Source organism: Protopterus annectens, chromosome 11.part0, assembly GCF_019279795.1.
Source record: "Protopterus annectens isolate FY-2018-M chromosome 11.part0, PAN1.0, whole genome shotgun sequence".
NCBI lineage: Eukaryota > Metazoa > Chordata > Ceratodontiformes > Protopteridae > Protopterus > Protopterus annectens.
In genome coordinates, this window is record NC_056745.1 from 843,932,166 (window position 1) to 843,953,539 (window position 21,374).

General features: G+C 42.2%; 1 protein-coding gene across 3 annotated transcripts in view; it reads left to right on the plus strand.

Moving 5' to 3' along the window:
• Window positions 1-21,374, plus strand: part of CDPF1 (cysteine rich DPF motif domain containing 1) — a 160,729-nt gene that overhangs the window by 15,911 nt on the left and 123,444 nt on the right. For all 3 annotated transcript variants that reach the window (XM_044088262.1, XM_044088261.1, XM_044088263.1), the window contains one exon: window positions 5,634-5,746. In XM_044088262.1, coding sequence (XP_043944197.1) covers window positions 5,634-5,746 — 113 coding nt within the window. The remainder of the gene's footprint in view (window positions 1-5,633; window positions 5,747-21,374) is intronic.

Below are 21,374 nucleotides of genomic sequence, written 5' to 3' on the forward strand. Positions count from 1 at the left end.
CATTATCACTAGCCCTGAAAATGTTGTCATCAACCAGTACTGCATCAAGGTCAGTGCTGCAGCCTACATCTGTTGCTGGATCATCAGCCTAGCTCTTGGCATAGATGGTGTTGACACCAGTATTCCCAACCTTGAACCTTCAGTTAATGTCACTAATCCCAAAAAAACAATCCTGTTGGTCTCGATGTGGCCTTTGGATTGTTCATTGGATTTGTGTTGTTATTGGTGACCTTGGCTTCTACATTTTTTATACAGATATCTCTGCAATAGAACTCATTGCTGGAGGATTTGACCAAGGTTTTCTGTAGGTTGGTACAGATTTTGGTGCATGTCCTCATTCTGAATGAGCAACAGTATTTGCTGTGATACCCTGTCTAAATCATACCAACTTCAATGTTAACTTTTCTATTAACACCAGAAAGGCTTGCTGTTGAGTGCGAGTCCCACACAAGCTGTCATTATCATTCAGGCGGCTCCCTTAGGCCATTTCATTCAAAAAATGAAGGTTTTCCTTATCTTTAGATTCTGAGAAGGAATGCTATCACCAAATGTCCCATAGTTGACTTGGATAGTGATGAGTTAACAGCTTCCCTTTCTGATGACCATGTATTTGTGGAAGTCCTGGAGATGATGTATGTAAGAAGAAGCTAGTCCACCATCCTGTGTCTTCTCCAGAACAGATGCTGCAAAAAGCCTTTCAGTCTACTCGGGCGGTCATTTTACAGGTTGCTGCCAGCACTTCAAGGAGAACGCAGATATGTTTGATCCATTTCCTGTACCATCCCTCCGACTAACGTTTCTGGTTACAGATTCCCAAACTGGCCACACTGATTTCATCAACTGCTCTTGACACCAGAAGTCCACACCACAGACAAGTGGTTCAGAGCGATGGGCCAGCTTGTGAAATGAAAGTTTGCATTCAGAGCGATGGACCAGCTTGTAAAGTGAAAGTATGCATCCTCTATGCTTTTTAGAGGGCACTGAATTACCTGGCCCATATGGTGAATATGGTGAGAGAGAAATCTCTGATGAAATATAGCAGATGGTAAACCAGTTGTAAAATTAGTTGCTCATTCTCTGATGGCAGCTGTGTCCATGATGATGGTGAACCGTATGATGCAAACCTCCTGCAACATTGGCCAAGGTTCTGCCATGGTTGTGTGATCCAGCATTGCATGGCATGCACATCTTGCCCTAAACAATTTTGCCAAGGACACTAAGTCAGCCTTTATGAATGCCCATATCAAAAGACCAGTGTTATTTGTAACTGAAGTAAAGATACAGAGAACGTAAAAGTCTTGACTAAGCTCCAACATCCTCAACATCACCCAAAGCCTTTGATTCTCAATAGTCAGCTGCAGCACTCCCGCAGGAAGTCAGCAGGAGTCCTGAGGTGTGCTAGCTGGTCCCCATTGAAGGTGTTTAAGAATTGTCTGCCCCTCCATCTTGTAACTTGGAAATCTATAATTAAGGAGAGATAGCTGACAACAGTTACCTAGGATCATAAAGTTCCATTCTTCGTGCTGCGGATTCTCTGTTCCTCCCCATCGCAGATGCCCAATACCATCAGAGTATCAGAATCAGAAGAAGATAAATCTCCTTTGCAGAATAGCCATCCAAGAGGTTTCAGTAGACTAGAGAGGTTCCAGATGTTACTGCAGTTTTTTTTTTAGTGCAAAAAACAAGACACAGGCGTGTGTGTGTCTGCACACACACACACACACACACACACACACACACACACACACACACACACACACACACACACACACACACACACACACACACACACAACCTTGGGTCCATTTAAGTCTGTGCAGCCTCATTTCATTCTTCCACATGGAAGCTTTTCATTTGACTGTTGTACAGTGTATCCAGCTTAACTAGGAGGAGGAGTCTGAGTGCCCTCTTAGAGCATCCAGGATACATGTCTCTATCAAAGTTGCAATGGAATCCAGCATATTTATGAATTTTATAGAGTTGGACCCAGTCATTATCAATTACAAACTCAATTGGTCTCATATCAGCCCCCAGGGTGTTGATTAGTTGCATGCCTGTGAGCTTGTTACTAGTTGCATCTCACTTGAGACTACAGGGAGCCAAAATGTTCCTATACCTGGGTGACTGCATGCTAATTGTCCCATCCGTATTGCAACTGACATTGAGGGAGTCTGTAATCAGCTTGTGCTGTACTCTTTGAATAACATTGAATCTAGTTAACTAACAGCTACAACCTACACAAATGCTCACATTCAGTTTAGACACCAAATTGTTCAAAGCAAAACCTACAATGGACAGAATTCTCTCCCTCCAGAACAGTCTCCTTTCTTCTTATATTTTCAGTAGCCGCATCCTACCTCTGGCAGACATTGCTGTATTTCATGGTAGTGCCAATCCTTATTGTTTCTTGTACAAGATTCCATATGAGAGTTCCTCACCTAACCTTTTCAGGTCTGATGGTTTCAGAGTATGGACTCTGTTTTGCATCAGATGCACATTTCTCAGGCTTGCAGACGTTACTTAACATGGTGAAGGGATCCAGACAATTTCTTCTCCTCTTTCAGTCTGTCCCAGCTACCCTTTTACTTAACAGTCATCACAGCTGTAGCAGCCCTGGTATGGGGTGGGATATTTTGATTGGTGGATTGTTTAAGATAGCTGGACATTGTCAGAATTATCCCTTTATTTCTATGTACTGTAAATGAGAGCAGTTTGGTTTATGTTTCAGGCCTTCCAGGACTCCCTCTGAGGGATGGATGGTATGGCGTTTGTATGGCACATTAGTAAGCAAGTTGGAACTTGATGCTTCCCACTATTCTGGTAAGCTGAAAGAGTACAGGAGTGGGCGATTTCCACCAAATGTTTACATTTTGCTTCCCATAATCCTGTGTCCCTCAGAACCTCAGTGGCAAAGAAGAATTTTCTGGAACTGTGGAAAGCTGATGTGACCTTTTTGCTTCTTTAACCAATATCAAGTGTAGTGTCTGCTTCTCCTATTCCATTGTTGGGGAAATTCCCAGTAGTCATTTTGGCCAGCAGATGGCTACTTAGATAAGTCAACCTTTTCATTATTTCTTTGATGATATGAGTCATCCAGACAGCAAAGCTTTCTAGAGCCAGTGACATCCCATTAGCTCCTTATTAACATAACCAATTTCTTTCTCCTTCTGCCTCATGTATGTGTCAGGCCTTTGTTCTTGAATGCCATGAGAACATTTGACTCATCCTTTGGGCATAACTCGCTCTGCTATTTTGGTATGAGCTTGCTGTTTATCTTCTTTTTTTCCTGTAGTTGCTACTGATCCTTCCATTTCTGGAATAATGACTTGGATCCTGTAATTTTCTCAAAAGCCCTTCAAATAGAAAACTTGTATGATATATGGTCATGTTTTTTTGTTTGATCTAACAGCAAGTTTTTAGATTCCGTTTTTGCTTATATTCTGCTTTCATTCTTGCAGTCCTTGAAAATATCAGAGATATTTGTCAAACAGGCCTCATTTGTTCATCCACTAAAATGAAAACCCAGGATTTAAAGGATTTAAATTCCTTAGGAAGGCCATACATACATGCATATCTTTTCTGAGGCTTAGTGGTACCTTTCTGTTGAGGATCATGCTGAAAGATCCAGTACCTCCACAGGACTTTTACTTTGGTTCAGCAGCTTCATGCTCTTTTTGCTGACCCATCTTTATGACTAAAGTTGCAACAGATTCAAGTTTAAGCCTCAATATAATCCTGGAGAGTATTTGCTAAACTGCTTTGATATTCAGTATCGACTGATGTATTATGTAGATCGAACCAATCCCATATGCAAAGATGCCCAAGGCTTTGTTTCATTTTCCTCTTAAAAGTTTAGGCTGTAAAGTGTTCGAAAATACCCTTATTAAGATATTACTTGATTGCACTAAATATCACTGTCTTAAGAACACGGATTCATTCCACTAGAGCTTTACCTACATCAGTAGCCTCTCTTTCAGAAGTGCAGCTTGGCCTGTAGGGAGATCTTGGGATTCTTGTCCAACAAGTTATCAAGGTTGGTCCTTACTTTATCAGATATGCAAGTTATTGCTTATTGCTAGATTTGTAAGGGTAAGTTCATCAATGGAAATGATCCTGCCCACCTTCCCCTGCCTCTGCAAGGTACGGCCTGGAAAACTTTGGTTTGCTGAACAGTTTAATGTCTTAAACTTTAGTCCATGTCCTGTGAGTTACTGAGGATGAAGCTGCTATTACAGAACTGTCATTATAGTGAGTACATAACCTTTATTTGTGGTTAAGATTATATGGGAGCGGTGTCATTTCTATGGTCATTGAAGGGAGTTTATGAAAGTGGTGCAGGGAGCTTAGATAGTCTCTGGAGAAATGTCTTCTTTGAGGCTTGCAATATAGTCTAAGTTGTAAGTTCGCTACATTGTTTCAGGACCTTTGTGAAATAAGATTATTTATATAGAATGTTTAAGGTTTGTTGAGATCTAGAGTTATAATGTTGTCTAAGTTGATCATTTTTGTGGGGAATGAAAGCATGTGCTGCTGTTTTAAAGTGGTGCAGGTGGGGAGTTATGTTTCGAAAATCTGGTATGTTTCTGTCCTTCTCCCACTGAGAATTTTTATTTTATGACTAAGGTCAGTTTTGTTCAGGTCAGTTGGCCTGTCTTGGATTGATTGTATATGTAGAACTGATCTAATTACTGTTTTAATGTTTGAACTGGCAAGAAGCTTTGCACAGAGGAATCCCTTGAATAGGAAATGCATTTTGCAGGAAAAGTGACTGACCAGATGTAAAAAATGCTGGAATGTGTGCTAAAGATATGGGATTAGTATTTAATATGCAGCGCCTTCTTTTCATTTGGTTATGGCCTTTTTCAAAATTGTCCAGGAAGTGGTTAAAGAGTTAGTAGCACAGCGGTAGAAAACAGTTACAAGAGGTTTGAGGTTTTATTGGTTGAGCAAAGTCTGCACAGTGAATTTCATGATCTTAGTGCAGTTACTTAATGCTTGATATCTAAGACCCAGCAAGTTTTGTATGTTTTACAGTTCTCTGTATATATAATAAGCCACTCTTTCCTCTCATCACCATAAATTTATTTTATTTATTTTACATTTGTTGACCAGGATAGATAAATTGTCTTAACTTTGTGCTGAACATGGGAAGTGTGTTTCTTTACTGCAACAATTACTAAAAGTAGTAATTCTGGTTCATCTCTTAGCCATTGCACAGTATTTCTGTAGCGTACAAGTTGAACCACTTACTGTCCCTCAGTTCTAATCTTAGTCAACATAAACTAATAAACAATACTGGCAGAATGTATGTGCCTGTGTACTATATACTATACATAGGTGAACTGCACTTGTGAAGAACCTTATTCTGTATGCCACCTAGCTTTAAATTAATAACTCCTTGGTTGCTTAATTATTGTGTGGTTGGTGATTCATATTTTGATTGTCTCTGGTGTTGCATAGCTGCTAACAGTCACTTGTTCAATTACTTTCATTTCCTAGTGTGAGTTTAGTACCAATTTACATCAGTTTTACTCAATTACGTTGATTAGATTACTGCTTCATAACTCTAATGAAAAGATATATCCAAGTTAAAAAATAAGTAAAAATAAATCTTTTTGTTTTTTTTTGTTTAGATGCAGCCTGGTGAGGAATCTTCTTCTAAAGTAAAGTTTGAATGCCAGCTGTGTGGATTTACAGCACCGTACAGTTATTATGGACAAAAACCTCCAAACTCTCGTTCTATTGTGTAAGTGGAAAATATTATTTACTGAAAATTTTCAAATTTTTATCTTTTTATTAATTTAGTGCAGTGCCAGGTAAAAGTGCCAGGTAAAAGATAATCTGTCAGTTGCTTGCCATTTATTGTGTGTTTATAGTCCTTCAGGATCAGTGGTAGCAGTGTTTCAGCATCATTCTTTTGAAGTGGATGTTCCAGTGTTTTATGCTACACATCCCCTTAATTTCAGACCTGAACACTGGTGGAGCCATATGCTTTACACAAGTGTTCCCAGAGTCACTCAAGCTAGCATGTTTAGGCCCTTCCCTTGGTTCACCTTCCTGCTGCTTCTACACACTTTGTTTGGTGTTTTTGCCACCTTACTAGCTGAGCAGGCTTATAACTATGTCTGTGCTTATAGCTGCTTCTGTGAACATGCTATGTTTATTCTCACATTGATGGATCATAATTTGTCAGAACTGTATTGATCAAATCATCAGTTTGACAAAATTGGTAGCTGCACATAAGTGTAATTGTTTTGTGGGTTGAGTGGTGTTTTCTGAGGTTTGCAGTAAGCAGGGATTTTGCTCCTATTGTGTAAGCAACTTATTTTTCTCTGCAGATTGCAAATCCTGTAGTGTTCCATTCTGTTCTAGCAAATTGTAACTTACCTTGTAGTCCTATTCCTTCCTCAACTGCCTAGTTTGGTTTTTAGCAGCTGGATCACTAGTGACACTGCAGATGGATACCCTGTTTGTATAGTTCTTGCTTAGAACATGATTTTCTGATTGGTTGGTAGGATTTCTGTAATGCCTTTCATCATTATAAGGCAGGATTTCTAAAATAGTAGTAGTCTACATTTGACTCAGTTTTTAAACTTTCATCTCGGAAGGAGACCATGGCAGTGCAGTCATTATTTGAATGTTTCTAATACAAAAATGGCAAGTGGAAAGAAAGATGCAGACCTGGAAGTGAAAAAAAGAAGAGTAAATAACAGTGTTACCACTAAATGCCACTAGTGGTAAAATCTGTTAAAAGAAGGTGGGAATGTTTTTAGAATTGTTGCTGAAGTTAAACCCAGATAGTTCTGTTTGACAGGGTGTTCAAGCATGCATAAAATAATATTTAGAAAGGGGACAGCAGATGTTCAGGGGTATTTTAATATGTGTGAATAAGTGAAACCTGAGAGATATTGAAGACATGTTCAAAAAAAATTGCCTTAATTATTATGGGGGGGGGGGGGCCTTCAGATATATACCATCAAATCTAAGTGTGCTCATTCAAGTGTCACACAGCTTCCAAGAAAAGGGAGAATACTCACTTTGATAAAAAATGTAGACCATGTCCTAGGATGTCTTTTTTAAGTTGCTGCTTACCTTTTGTTATGAAATTCGGACCGTGTTGGTGTTTTTAACGTCATACGGATTGACAATCTGCACCCAGAATGGTAAAACTGACCAAGATATTGGTTAAAAAATAAAACAAGCAATTAAAAAAACTCTGTATGATTAGACAAAACATTAAAAATAATCAGTAGTTTGAGATGTAGAATTACTTAAGTTAAAATCACCTTTATTTATTATTCATCTTTAAAAACGTCATCTATTTTTACCAAAGATTCTTCATAAACCAAAACACAGCAAATGATCTGTGGATGCTGTCCCTCTTACTAATTATGGAAAGCTCACTTAAATGCAAATTAAAAGATTCTCAAATATGTGCAAAACCTCCAGATATGATACATTAGAGCTATGTGCAGCATACAAATCTTACCATAGTTGAACTGACAGTATGTTCAAATATTCATACCATTTGGAGGGCCTGGGTTACGACTGTAAAGTCAGAATTTTTCTGTGACAGAAGTGCCTTCGCTCTCCTTTTTCTATCAGTACTGATTAGTCACTCGGGATCCATATAAACAGAAGTTAATTCAGGATTGGAGGTTTTATGCTTTACAAGAGCATTTTTAGAGTATTCATTTTTAATATCATAGACGTGGTCAGATACTATATTTTTGGCAAAACAGTGTAAGAAACTTCTCTGTGTGGAAGATTTTCAGTCCATATATTTCTAGTTAATCACTGTACATTAATCAGATCAGACAATAGTAGTAGAAGTGAACTTAAACTCGTCTTAAGTCAAAAAAATAAATAAATAATAACAAATATATAATTTTATAGGATTACTAAGTATTCAGGAGTAATCTAAGCAAGACAGGCAGTCTGTTTTCAGTAGAAAATCCTTTATTAAGTACACAGACAAGCGATCCAAGTACAACAAAAATAGAGTAATAATTTCCTCACAAGCTTTTTAAATTATATATATACTTTTTATCAGGCACGGGAGTGGTTTATTGTGCTATAAAACAAAGTGTTATTGGTACACATGTTAAATTCTCATCCTTTCCCCATAAGTGTGACATTCAAGCTGGTCCTGCCCTACCTAGTAGCTGTCATAATAATATATAGCCCTAATGTACTTTAATGGTACATCTTATTTAACCAAATTATTAAGTAGGTTATTAAGTCTGTGATTTTATCCAAGGCAATATACTACATGACTGGAAATATATCAACCTTAGTTCATTTTGCGATCAAAAATTATGTATAAATATATACATATACATTTTCCATGTAAAAATCAGTTTCTATTTTCATAGCCTATTGTTAAAGATCGCTTTCGTCCTTCTAGACTTCTTCAGGTCTGTGTACAAGAACCCTAAAAACCTATATAATTGTATAATTAGTTAGTATTGTTATTACCATTATTTTGAATAAAGTGGAAAAAAGAGAACCAGAAAAATATATAAAAATAAGACAAAATGTATGTATAATGATGGAAACAAAATATACACTTAAATTTCAAATAATTTAAAATGGTATTTAAAACCAATTTGTAGAAAAATAAAATAAAATACAATTAGTAAAACCAATTTGTAGAAAAATAAAATAAAATACAATTAGTCATGTAAACAATGTGGCAATTTTCTAAGTTCCAGTGCACTTTTAATTGAACAGTAGTAGTTTAGTCCAGGCTTTCTAAAAGAGTTCAGCTTTAATTGCCACATAAGTTCATGTTTCTCCAGAATATTCGGGATGTCTCCTTCAAGATCACCCATGTCTATGCGATCCAGGATCTGGAACTTAAAACCTGTGTGTCTTTTAAGAAGAGAAAGGTGTTTGGCTAGTGCATTATTTTTACATCCAGAGCGGATTTCTGACAGATGACATGAAATCCTTCGCTTGAGTTTATTTACAGTCTTGCCCACATAGAATGCATCACATTCATGAAATCCTTCGCTTGAGTTTATTTACAGTCTTGCCCACATAGAATGCATCACATTCATTGCACGGTGCCCTGTAAATTACTTTTTTAGTGTTACAGTCACCCCCTGCATTGGGTTTAATGATCTTTAAATAAGGGCAATAAAAACTATCACCTTGCTGTATAAATAGACAAAATGTACAATTAGTTTCACATCTTTAGTGCTTTTCTCACATGGTCTAGGTTTAAATTCAGCAAAGCTTCTAATATTCCTGGCCTTCCTATAAACAAATGATGGGGCTTCACCTAAGATGTTAATCAGAAAAGGGTTTCCTGTGACAATGTCCCAGTTTTCTTCAGTAATATTTTTGATACTGTGATAATCCAAAGTGTATGTCAGGATGCAGCTATTTTTGCATTTGTTATTCTCTGTGGAATTACTTAACATTTTTCTACTGGGGAGGTTGAGTGAAGGTGCGGAAAACAGTACTCAAGCCGCTGAATCACTTACAAATGCCTTCTACCAGCACCTGCAGGACTGCATGGATAAGGCAATCCCAAACAAAACAAAGACTCTTTGTACCAAAGGCAAGCGTCCAGTCTGGTGGACCCCAGCCATAAACAAACTCTACAACAAAAGGAGGAAGCTACTACAAGATGGAGCAAAATCCTTAAAAGGTAAGACACCCTTGATCACTATAAGTAAAAAACTAAGAGCTCTCATAAAATCATCCAAAGCAAATTTTGAGAGAAAAATAGCTAAAGACTCAAAAGACAATCATAAGGCCTTCTTTAGCTATGTTAGAAACCTGGGAGGAAACTCCCAGATATGCTCTGAACTAGTTCAAAATGATGTGAAGATTACTGATCCTACAGACATTGCCAACATACTGGCTGACAGGTTCAGTGCAAACTTCTCCCCCCCAAAAGGAGAGATATCTATACCAAATGATTGCAGCCCCCCAAAAATTTCCAACGCCCAAGTGAGAACTGCTCTCTCCAAAGCAAAAAACACAGCATCCATGGGACCAGATGGTGTCCCCGGCTGTGTGCTCCACGAACTCAATGAGGAATTAAACCCACAGCTAGAACAGCTGTTTAATCAAAGTCCTACCTCTGGATACGTACCCAGGGAGTGGCACACAGCAACTGTGGTCCCACTTCACAAAGGCGGTGCCTCCACTGATCCTGGAAATTACCGGCCCATTAGCTTGACAAGCCTTATCTGCAAAGCCATGGAGAGGATCATAATGGACCTCATAAATAAAGACATAGGGAATTTGCAGACTTTGGATCCAACCCAGTTTGGCTTTGTCAAAGGCAGATCATGCCTTTTAAACTTTGTTGACTTTTTCGAAACAGTCACCAAAGCCATTGACGAGGGAAAGGCAGTCCATACAGCCTACCTCGATCTGGCGAAGGCCTTCGATACAATTCCCCACTCGTGTATCATTGAAAAACTCATCAGCTTAAATGTTAACCCATACATCACAAGATGGGTTGCAAACTGGCTGCGTGACAGAACCCACAGGGTCAGAGTTGCTGGCGCCATGTCAGACTCAAAGCCCGTCACAAGTGGTGTCCCACAGGGCTCAGTCCTGGGCCCACTCTTGTTTGGCATCTACTTTTCCAAGTACAAGCAAACACAGGAGGGTTATGGCTGACAAAGTTTGCAGATGACTGCAAACTGGGCCATAGTAGAAAACACATCTGACACAGATATCCTTCAGAAGGGTCTTACAGAAATGGATAACTGGTGCCAGAGCCATGGCCTAAAGTTAAATGCCAAAAAATGCATAGTCATACCCTTCGGGAAGAACAAGGTTACCCCTAGCTACCAAATAGGTGGCAATCCACTGAGCACAGAAGAAGTTATCAGAGACCTGGGGACCCAGGTTGATAGTAGTCTGTCATTCGACACCCATGTAGCTAAAGTAGTTAGAAAGACCTTCTACATTGCCCACCTTATCATGAAGGGATTCTCATCTAGATCAAGGGAGGTCATGGTCTCCCTTTGCTCATCACTCATCAGACCAATGATTGAGTACAATGCTCCATTCGGAATGTATCTGACCCGACACTTGCAGCAGCTGGAGAGGCCACAAAAGTTCCTCACCAAAAGGATAAAGGGTCTCAAAAATCTGTCCTATGCTGCCCGACTGAAAGAACTCCAGCTCTATTCAGTCGCTTACCGCTTGCTCAGAGGTGACCTTTGCCTAACATATAAGGCCATGTCAAACCCAGATTTGATGAATATGCTTCACCTCAAAAAATCTAGATCCATCAGAGTCACAAGGCGGAGACTCAAACCTCGACACGACTATTAATAGGACGTGCTGGAGGGATAGATTCATCACCCAAAGACTCCCTATGCTGTGGAACAAAATCCCGGTATATGTGAGGCAGAGCACCTCGCTGGCCTTGTTCAAGAGAAATCTTGACCAATGGATGGGAGATCGCAGATATACCCCAGGGATTACCTCAGTGTCACTGCTCGACAGAGGCACAGCAAAATAATGGGTATAGTTCCCCATACTAAAGGGGTGGCGTAAGCCACAAAACGATGGGCTAGGCTTATAAATGCCCTCGGGCAGATAGCCTAGTATGAACCTATGAACCTATAATGGGTTCCAGTATGTTTATTAACATTTGACTTTCATAGCCTCTCACTAAAAAATCATTCTCTAAGTTGTTCAGGTTTCTCAAAAATGGTTCCATCTCTGTGGTAATTCAAGCTAATCTTTAGCCTTGGGATTTCACTACATTATACTTGGTTTTTGTAGGATGTAGACTTTTACTGTGGATTAATAAGTTAACCCTCGTTGGTTTTCTGAATAGATCAGAGGTGATTCTGTTATTGTTGGTGTCCTTGGAAATCTGCATATCTAAGTACAGCTATGGGAAGAGGTAAACTTCAGGAAGGGGGTTGTTTGATTGATATATATATTTAAAAACTTATATATATATATTTAAAAAGCTTGTGAGGAAATTATTACTCTATTTTTGTTTTACTTGGATCGCTTGTCTGTGTACTTAATAAAGGATTTTCGACTGGAAACAGACGGCCTGCCTTGCTTGGATTACTTTTGAATACTTAGTAATGCTGTAGAATTATATATTTTCTATTATTACTTTTTGACTTGACAAGTTTACGTTCGGTACTTCTACTACTATTGTCAGATCTGATTAATATACAGTGATTAACTAGAAATATATGGACTGAAAATCTTCCACACAGAGAAGTTTCTTACACTGTTTTGTTTTTAGACCCACTACACTTTAGTGGATTGTTTTGAGACTTCGGCGATACCACAGAGATTACTTGTTTTTTATACTATATTTTTGGCATACTTTCTGTTTTGTTTTCCATACAAAAAGTCCCTAATTGGCATTATTCATCACTAGCTGATTGCTGCATGTAATCCCATATTAGATAGTCATTTCTGTCAGTTTCAGAACAAAAAGAGGTAGTTTTCTTTCTAAATTTGTGTATGGAGAATTCCACACAATTTACTTTGTTTGTGATCCATGTGTTAAGGCTCTTGGAGTGTTAATGGCTCTTGGAGTGTTAATTACAACAGGGTAATGTATGCCTGTACTAGAGAATAAAATGCATTATCTGTTTTAGAAGTACTTTCTGCGTACTGCATGACTGTATGTAGGGAGGCAGAAGTCTCAAAAAGTGCTGTGTGTAGTCATAGTTATATGTATACAAGTTCTGTTGGAACCAAAAGTAGCTGCAAATCTAAGTCAGAAGTTCCAGATTCACCCTAATCTCCACACAGTTACATGCTGTTTGTGTGTATGCATGCGTGTGTCTACCTGCTTAGAAAGGGAGTACTCCCTCTGTCTGAATCCTTAATTTCATTTCATCAGACATACTGTAACAATGGTTGTCTTCAATACAAATTCATTAAAGGCACAAATAATGAACTTAGGAATGTTTTTGCCTAGGATGACACCTGATAGCCTGCAACAAAGAGTTGGCTTTGTTAAGTTCCCTGTAAATGTTTGTAGTTAAAATCTCATCTGCCTTTTGTAGCAGTATATTCAGAAAGTGCAGGGAATTCAGGTCAGTTTGTGTAAGGAATTTGGTAACCATTGCCCTACTGGTAGAGGAAGCTTGACCTCTCAAGCATCGACTGCCCAGGCTTCAACTTGCTGACAATCAAGTTCGTCCATAGGAAATCACTTTCCGTTATTTGTGCCAGAAGTGATTCCCATTTTGGGGGAATTTCCTCCTGTTTCAAGTAAGCGCAACTACACAGTTGAGATATATAAAGCCCCCCCCCCCCACATCAGGGAGTGCAGCATGGCTTCCACCCTGAAAAAACACATCTTACCGAAAAACACCCCCCTCCCCACAGTGAATGCAGTTTGGGGATTCCAACCCCCTGTACATTAGTTTTTGTCCACCCATAATGGAAGCTTCAGTAACAAATGTATTGCTGTTTTCTTTTTGAATTAAATAACCTCCAGATCAGACAGCTTGTGCCATTGTACTTTGTGCAAAAGTCCATATCGTTAGTGACAAAAGATGCACTTGCTGCTCCGGTCTTAATCTGTAAATACAATCTGTTTTCAAAGAAAAATATATATTAGTTTTAAATATGCATGGCTGTGTGGAGAGGAAGATAAGAAAGAAACTTGAATAACGGGAAAATTTCTAAGCCAGGACTTCAGGGACACAGTGGGTGCTGGTCATCAGTACTGCAGTATAAATCAAGATGTTTGTATTTGTACTCCACCAGTAATATGTATAGGTAAATGAATTCAGCTGTGTCTTAACTGTACTGCAAAGTTATGAGCAGAGGCCTAAGACACATGTCCGAAATGTCCAGTAAGGGTATCATTAAGATATAGAGGATAATTTCTTATGGTTTTTAGGAAGGAGGAGGACTTGTTTTCTGGGGCTTTTTACTACCAGTTGAGAAAGAGGAAATCACACGCATTCACCGAGATGCAAGAAATATCCCTCTTTCTCTTCTGTAAATTGATTAATAATGTCATTGAATAGAAAAATTTTAACTCCAAATTGTGCACATTTCTGTTTTCAACCTCATAGAGCAATTATCAAAAAATTTGGCATCATTCATTAAATTCTGCAGTTCTGCTGATTTTTCATTAGCTAAAATGTCATATTTTGACTTCATTTAGATGTTTTACCACAAAACAACATTTACATCAAATACAACTACTAAGTCATAGTATGAGTGTTGGCAACAAATAGACAGATGACATGTTAAATTAATAAGTAACTGTTACCATGTATAATAATGAACATGGTCATCCTCATCCCACCCTGCCAAAAGCCATTTTAAAAGTATCCTTCAAAAGCCAGCCAGAAATGAACTCTCCCAAAGCCACTGAGATAGCAGATCCAGTAGGTGAGGAACTTAATAAGAAAATGAGAGGACTCCTGAGGTTTCAAGGTGCACCTGTGTAACTGCTAGCACCCCCCTGAAAGTCAGATCATTAAAGGATACATAATACCAGAATTTTATAAATAATCGTGTAACGAACAGGAAACCAGTTGAAGTAATAGGTCTGTAACAAGCTGTACTAATTAGTATCCTTGCAGCAGAGTAAAGGGCATTGCAATAGTTCAGCTTAAAGGAGACCAGTGCATTAATTACTACTGAGAGGTCATCTCGGAATAAAAGATACCTTATCCTTGAGATGTTTCTCAGATAACAGCTAACACTTGGTCCTACAGCATCAGCCTGGAATCTAAGATGACATGAAGATTTATGCCCCTTATCAACAAATGCAAGTTTATTGCCACCATATATAATGAAATTAAGGAGGAAAGGTGCAAAATAATCCTTCAAAGTTGCATGAATGTCAACACCTCAGTTTTGAAAGTGTTGAGCTTCAACTGATTACGAATTAACCAAGAGTGTGTGTCCTCTAGATCATTAGCCAAGGATTAGACATTTGCCATCTCATTATGTGGGAAAAGGAGGTAAATATAGATGTCAGTGCAACTGTGCTATGTTAAACCCCTCATCCTCAACAGATCTCTTGAAGAAGTATGTAAACCATGAGCAATAAAGGGTCTTAGTGTCTTGTGGGTCTGCACACTTTGAAGGGTAGGAGAAGAAATAGTCAATCTCAGAGCAAACCATTTAAGAATGACCTGAGAGATTTATTTATTTATTTAAATTTGTTGACCGGGAGTGTCCGACTGGTCGTAGGTACACTTTCAGCAGAGGCCCGGGGAGAAAAGCTCCACAGTAAAATAAACAGACAGTATGAGAAACAAACCATTGCAGAATCGTAGAGGAAATACCACAGCCTGTTTGTAAACACTCTATCAAAATGCCATGATCAGTGGTGTAATATGTTGCTCTGAGATCTCCAGGAGGACAAGTACTGAATAATACTGCTGGTTTCTAGCTATGAGAAAATTGTTTACCATTTTGATAAGAGCTGTCTCTTTGCTTTAGCTACAGCAAGTAAGAAAACAAAACTGAAATGGACCCATGAACCCGCTGACTGTAAGATGGGTTTCAAGCTTCCATAGATAACCTTCTCAATAACCTTTCCGAAAAAAGGAATTGAAGATCAGGAGGTAGTTTTCAAAATTGTTAGGATACAGAGAATAGGGATAACAAAGTCTCCTTTTTAAGGCTACTGGAAATACCCCATCTGTCAAAAACAAAACCAGGATCTGAAAAAAATACTGGTCCAAGAAGATAAGACTAGCCAACACCAGTCTTGATGGACATGGATTCAGATTGCAAGTTGTTTGACGAATACCCAAGATAGCAGTGAGCTCATTATAGTCAGGAATATCAAACATCATCAAAGAGGTAGGAAGTGGGGATGTTTAAACTACTGTAATACCCGTGGGGGTCAGGTGGCAGAGGAGCAGATCTGACGGTGACAATTCTGTCAGTAAATGCTGAGCAGCAGACTTGTATTATTAAGTGGATAGTGGCTTTTACTGGTAAGGCAGTTTGGGCCATACAACCTTTTGACCACTTGGAAAAGTGCTGCTATTCGGTTGTTGGAGATGACAGCTCTTTGGATAGAAATTCTGTTATGAGAGATCTCTGCTGTAAGGTAGCACATTGTACATCCAGGTCAACTTTGTCACTCCACAGATGTACTTCACACCAAGGACTCTTCACCCAGCACCCCCTTTCATTGCAGAAGATGGAGATCATAATCAAACCAGGGTTCATATCCCATATTAGAGACTGGGAAAGCATGACTGCTCTAGCACTAGATTCTGTAGCTCAGAATCATCAATCACCGTTGGTGACCATAGCATCCAGAGAATTGGCACCATTCTCTGAGAATAACTGAAGAATTATGGTGGAGGGGTCTGAAGAAATGACTATTAGAACAGGTAAACAAACAACAGTCGGACAGAAGGAAGGGCACTGCTATTGCTCCAAGAAAAGCTAGCACTTTTAATCCCTAATCACCCACAGTTGAGAAATTTGGAGAGTGTGCTGGAGAAGAAAATTAAAACACACCTTAAAAATTCCAAGATCAAGTTTAATTTGAGCCACAATGGGAATAAGTTGCTTACAGAACTATGTATGAATCCACAACTTAGAGTAATGGAGCCAGATAAGGGAGGGGGATTGTTCTTATGGGCAAAATTTTATATGAGGCTAAGATGTCATCCATTTTACAGGATGAGGACAGGTACTGCAAGGTTTCTATTAACGAGATTAATATCTATTACAAGAAAATGTGTTTTGCTTTGAAAGACCTCTTTGACCAAGAGTTTATAGATTTTGATACCTACGAATGCCTGGAGAACAATACACCTAGGGTTTCTTCCATTTTTGGAATACCCAAGGTCCATAAGAACATCGAAGACCCCTCCCCTTAAGACCCATAGTTGCCTCTGAAGGCTCCAAAATCACACCCCTAGCTAAATATTTAGACTGGAAATTAAAAACTTTGTGAGGTGGTGAAGCTCACAATACTAAGGATTCTTGGGATTTTTTTAGCTTGGATAAAACCTGAATATTTCTCCAACAATTTGAAATTCGTCACAATTGACGTGATGGATCTATTTTCAGTTATTCATCACAATATAGGGTTAGACTGACTTGAAGATGCACTTAGCTCCCAGACAGGGACCACAGAGAATGACATCTATCTTTGTTTAGAACTGGCAGAGCTTGTCCTCAAAAACAATTTCTTGTTCTTTGAGGGAGAATTTTTTTGGCAAGAATGAGGAGTTGCCATGGGGGCCAGGTTTGCCCCCACTTACACTGGCATTATTCTGTCAGTGTGGGAACATAAATTTGTTCATACTAGTCATTACCATGTCTTTTGGACATTTTACACTCTATATTTGGATGATATTTGTATCTTCTGGGTAGGTAATACTGATTTGTTGGAAGAATTTATAGAATACCTTACACAAACTACTACATCTGAAGTAGTTACCCACAGGTTGCTGCACAAATGAAGTTATCGGATCCGACTTCGGATCTGAGCTGGCAGTTTTCAACAGCTTAGATCCGAGCTCCTAGCTCCTCCCTCTACCCATAACCCCCTGCCAACCCTGACTGACCTCAGATCTAGTTTGCCGCGCTTGTCAGCAGCTGGATTCTCGAGCTCTGTCGTTAACGAATTCTGTGAGAAAAAAAATAGACATTTTTTTATATATTTTTCCCTCCCTCTCCCTCGCTGGTTCGTTAGGGTTTGTGTGTGTGTGTTGGGGCCTAGCGTGTGTGTTTCTTTAGTTTAAAAATGTCTGAGGCCCCAAAGCCTATCTTCTTGAAATGCACCGAGTGTGGCAATAAGCTTTCACCGGCTGATGGCCACACTCAGTGTGTTCTGTGCCTTGAGGTTGGACACCTTTCCTCTGGGTGTACCATCTGCGCGGCGTTCAACCCCAGGGCACTCAAGGACCGGAGATCCAAGCTGATCTTGGCAGGTCTCCTGCCCCCAGATTCGGCTTCGGCCTCCGGTCCTACCGTGGCTACCTCCGTGGCTTCGGCGGTGGCCACTCCTGCCTCTCTCCCCCCGGCCGGGACTCAACCTCCCGCTGTAGGCCCGGAGGAGAGGGAGGCCAGGAAAGACAAGAGGAGGGAGAAGCACCACAAGTGGAGGGCCGAGGCCTCCGCTTCGGCTCCCTCGGCTAAGCGGTCTTCTCCCTCCAGGGCTTCCCGGTCTCCTCCTTCTCGGATCCGGTCCCCTTGTTTTTCACCAGGTCCTGAGGAGGAGACCCGATCTCCTTCGAGGTCATCGAGGCAGCACTCCTGTCCCGCCTCGGTGGCCTCTGCGAGATCTACGCGTAGCCTTTCCGACGCAGACTTGGACCGGATGATGCAAAGATTCCTCCAGGCCCAACTGCAGATGGGAGTGCTCCTGCCCCCCCCCCCCGGGGGGGAGCTCGACCCCTTTCTTTGCCCCAATAGCTCCTTCTCCATCCCGCTTCCCGGGTTCGGAGCCGGGCAGCCTTGGAACAGGGGGAGGGTCTGCGCCGATATTATCGGGTACTTCAGCGCCAACTCTTCCCTCGAGCCTGTCGGGTCCGTTTTTGTTGGATCCGAGCTCTCGGAGCCGAGGGCTGAGCTTCGGATCCGAGGGTTTCAGTATGCCTTCGGCACCGTCCAGGTCGGAGCATACTGGGCCGTCAGATCCGATTGCTTCTGCGCCGGCACCGATCCACCTGTTGGATCCGAGTGAGGGCCCACTCTCAGATCCCAGAGAGAGCGGCCCTCCCTCGGCGTTCGACGTGGTGGAAAGGGCTCTGTCGACTGCTTCCAGGCCCCCGGTCCTTGCCACAGCTCCGCCCCGCACTCCTTCTCTGTTGGGTCTGGCTTCCATCACCCGGCCCCAGGGACAGTCTGCTTCAATGTCCCAGGTCGTTCCCTTGGAACAGGATGTTGCTGGTGAGGCCTCCTCGGACAGCCCCCCCGAGGAGATCCCCCACAAGGGGAAGTGCAAGAGGAGGCACTTGGACTCCCCTCAGTCCTTAACCGAAGACACAGATTTGGAGGAGGGGGAAGGCTCCCCAAGGTCACCCCCCGAGGATGTCCCCTTTGGGGACATCATGGAAATGCTTATGATCAGAGGGGGGTGGTCTTCCCCAAAGCCGACCTCAGACTGGTCTGCCCCAAAGCAGACCTCGGACGAAGCCATGTTCCTGGAGGCATTTGAAGCAGGCCCTTCTACCTCTTGGTTGTCCCCTCCTGCCGACCCCCTGGTGGACCAGATTACCACCAGGGCGTGGAAGGAGCCGGACACTGTGGAGCCAGTCCCGAAACACCCTGACAGGATTCTCAGTCCCCCTGCCGATAGGCCCCACTGGAGCAAGGGTCCCCCGTAGATGCCATGTTGATGGCGGCAGCCACTAAAAGGGAACTAGCTCAGGAGAGCCCCTCGGTCCACCCCCCCAGGCAAGGAGTCCCGAGCGATAGACCGCTTAGGGAAGCGGGTGTTTAGTTCAGCGTCCTTCTCGGTGAGGTCACTGAACTACATGGCACACGTTATTCGGCTGCAGAAGGATCTTATTAAAGAATACGCTGCATCGTCCCCGGAGTCCATGTCGGCGGAGGACAAACAGTTGTACTCCACCCGTATGGCCACTCTTAGGTCCATTTCCAATACCTCTATGCGGCTACTATCCCATGCCACAGAAGGAGCCGCTAGAGCCAGCGGAGCAGGTCTCGTCATGAGATGTCAGGCCTGGCTCCGGCATTGTGATTTCGCGGTACCCTTCAAGGCGTCTTTTGCAAATGCCCCTTTTGATGGTTCTGCCCTATTTGGGAAGACCATTCGCGACACCTTGTTCCAGAGCGAAAAGGATGGGAAGACGTTGTCTGCCATCGGAGTCCGCTTTTCTGCTCCCCAGAGGTCCTTCTCCAAGAACCAAAAGGGACAGAAGAAGATGCGGTTCCGGAAGTCGCAGCAATCCCAGTCCGCTCCGGACCCCCAGTTCTTCCGCGGCAGAGGAGGACAGGGAGGACGCCGCCCTAGAGGCAGAGGGGGCCCGAAGAACTTTGGGTCCAGAGAACCTTTCTCTGAGCGGCCCACGCAACAGCCCTGAAGGGTTGCCCGACTGCTCCACTTTGGAGGCAGTCGGGGGGGCGTTTCTCAAGGCACCTGGCAGCTTGGGAGTCCATCACGATAGACCGCTGGGTGCTTCGCATCATATCCAGAGGTTACCAGATCCCCTTCTCTTGCCCTCTTCTCTTCCCCAGACAACTCCCCGATGTCCCACCCGATCAGAGGGAGGTCGCAGCTGTGGAAATCTGGCAGCTCCTAGAAAAAAGAGCCATCCAACACGTCCCCCTAGACCAGCTCGGATCGGGTTTTTACTCCAGGTTCTTTTTGGTGCCATAAAAGACGGGGGACTTAAGGCCAATCCTCGATCTCTCCCTTTTGAACCTTTCAGTAACCAAAGAAAAGTTCCGGATGGTCACTGTTCAATCTGTTCTCCCCCTATTACAGGAGAACGATTGGATGTGCTCGATAGACCTCAAGGATGCATACTACCATATTCTAATGGACAGAGAGGTTTCTACGCTTCCGGCTAGGGACCAGTCATTTCCAATTCAGGGCTCTCCTCTTTGGTCTCACCTCAGCCCCCAGGGTGTTAGCAGCCCACCTGAGGCTCCAGGGAGTACAGGTTTTTCCATACCTGGACGACTGGCTCCTGACCTCCTCGACAAGGCATCTACTCTGTACAACCAGGGATCATTTTCTTCGCCTTGCTCCCTGGCTAGGGATCACAATAAATAAATATAGACAAATCTGCCCTCACCCCGACCCGAGTCATAGATTTCATCGGGGCCAGGTTAAACACAATCAATCTTGTAGCCTTCTTAACCCCAGAGAGACTTCGAACCCTGAAGTTTCATGTGCGGGCCATCCTTCTATCTTCATCTCCTCCAGCGGAGTTGGTCCTGAGGGCTCTAGGCTCTATGGCAGCGGCGATCAACTTGTTACCTAGGGCACGTCTCAACATGAGGGTCTTACAGTGGACCCTCCAAGTCCAGTGGTGTTTTCTTCACTACCCTCTGAGTCATCCCATCTCCCTCAGCAGGGCTTGCAAGAGGGCTCTCGTGTGGTGGCTGCAATCTCCGGATCTCCACACAGGACGCCCCTTCTCTATGGACGCCCCTTCTCTATGGCCCCTCCCCTGGCCACGGTGACCATGGACGCCTCTCACCTCGGGTGGGGGGGGGGGCACTCTTCGAACAGGACTGTCCAAGGCACGTGGAACGATACGGAGAACCTCTTTGCATATCAATGTCCTAGAGATGAGGGCAGTGCTGTTAGCGTTGCAAGCACTTCAGGACCTTCATCCCGTAGGGACGATTGCGATCCAGACGGACATGTCGGTTGTCTGGTACATCAACAAACAAGGGGGAACCAGGTCTTACCCGCTCTGTCGAGAGGCCATGAGAGT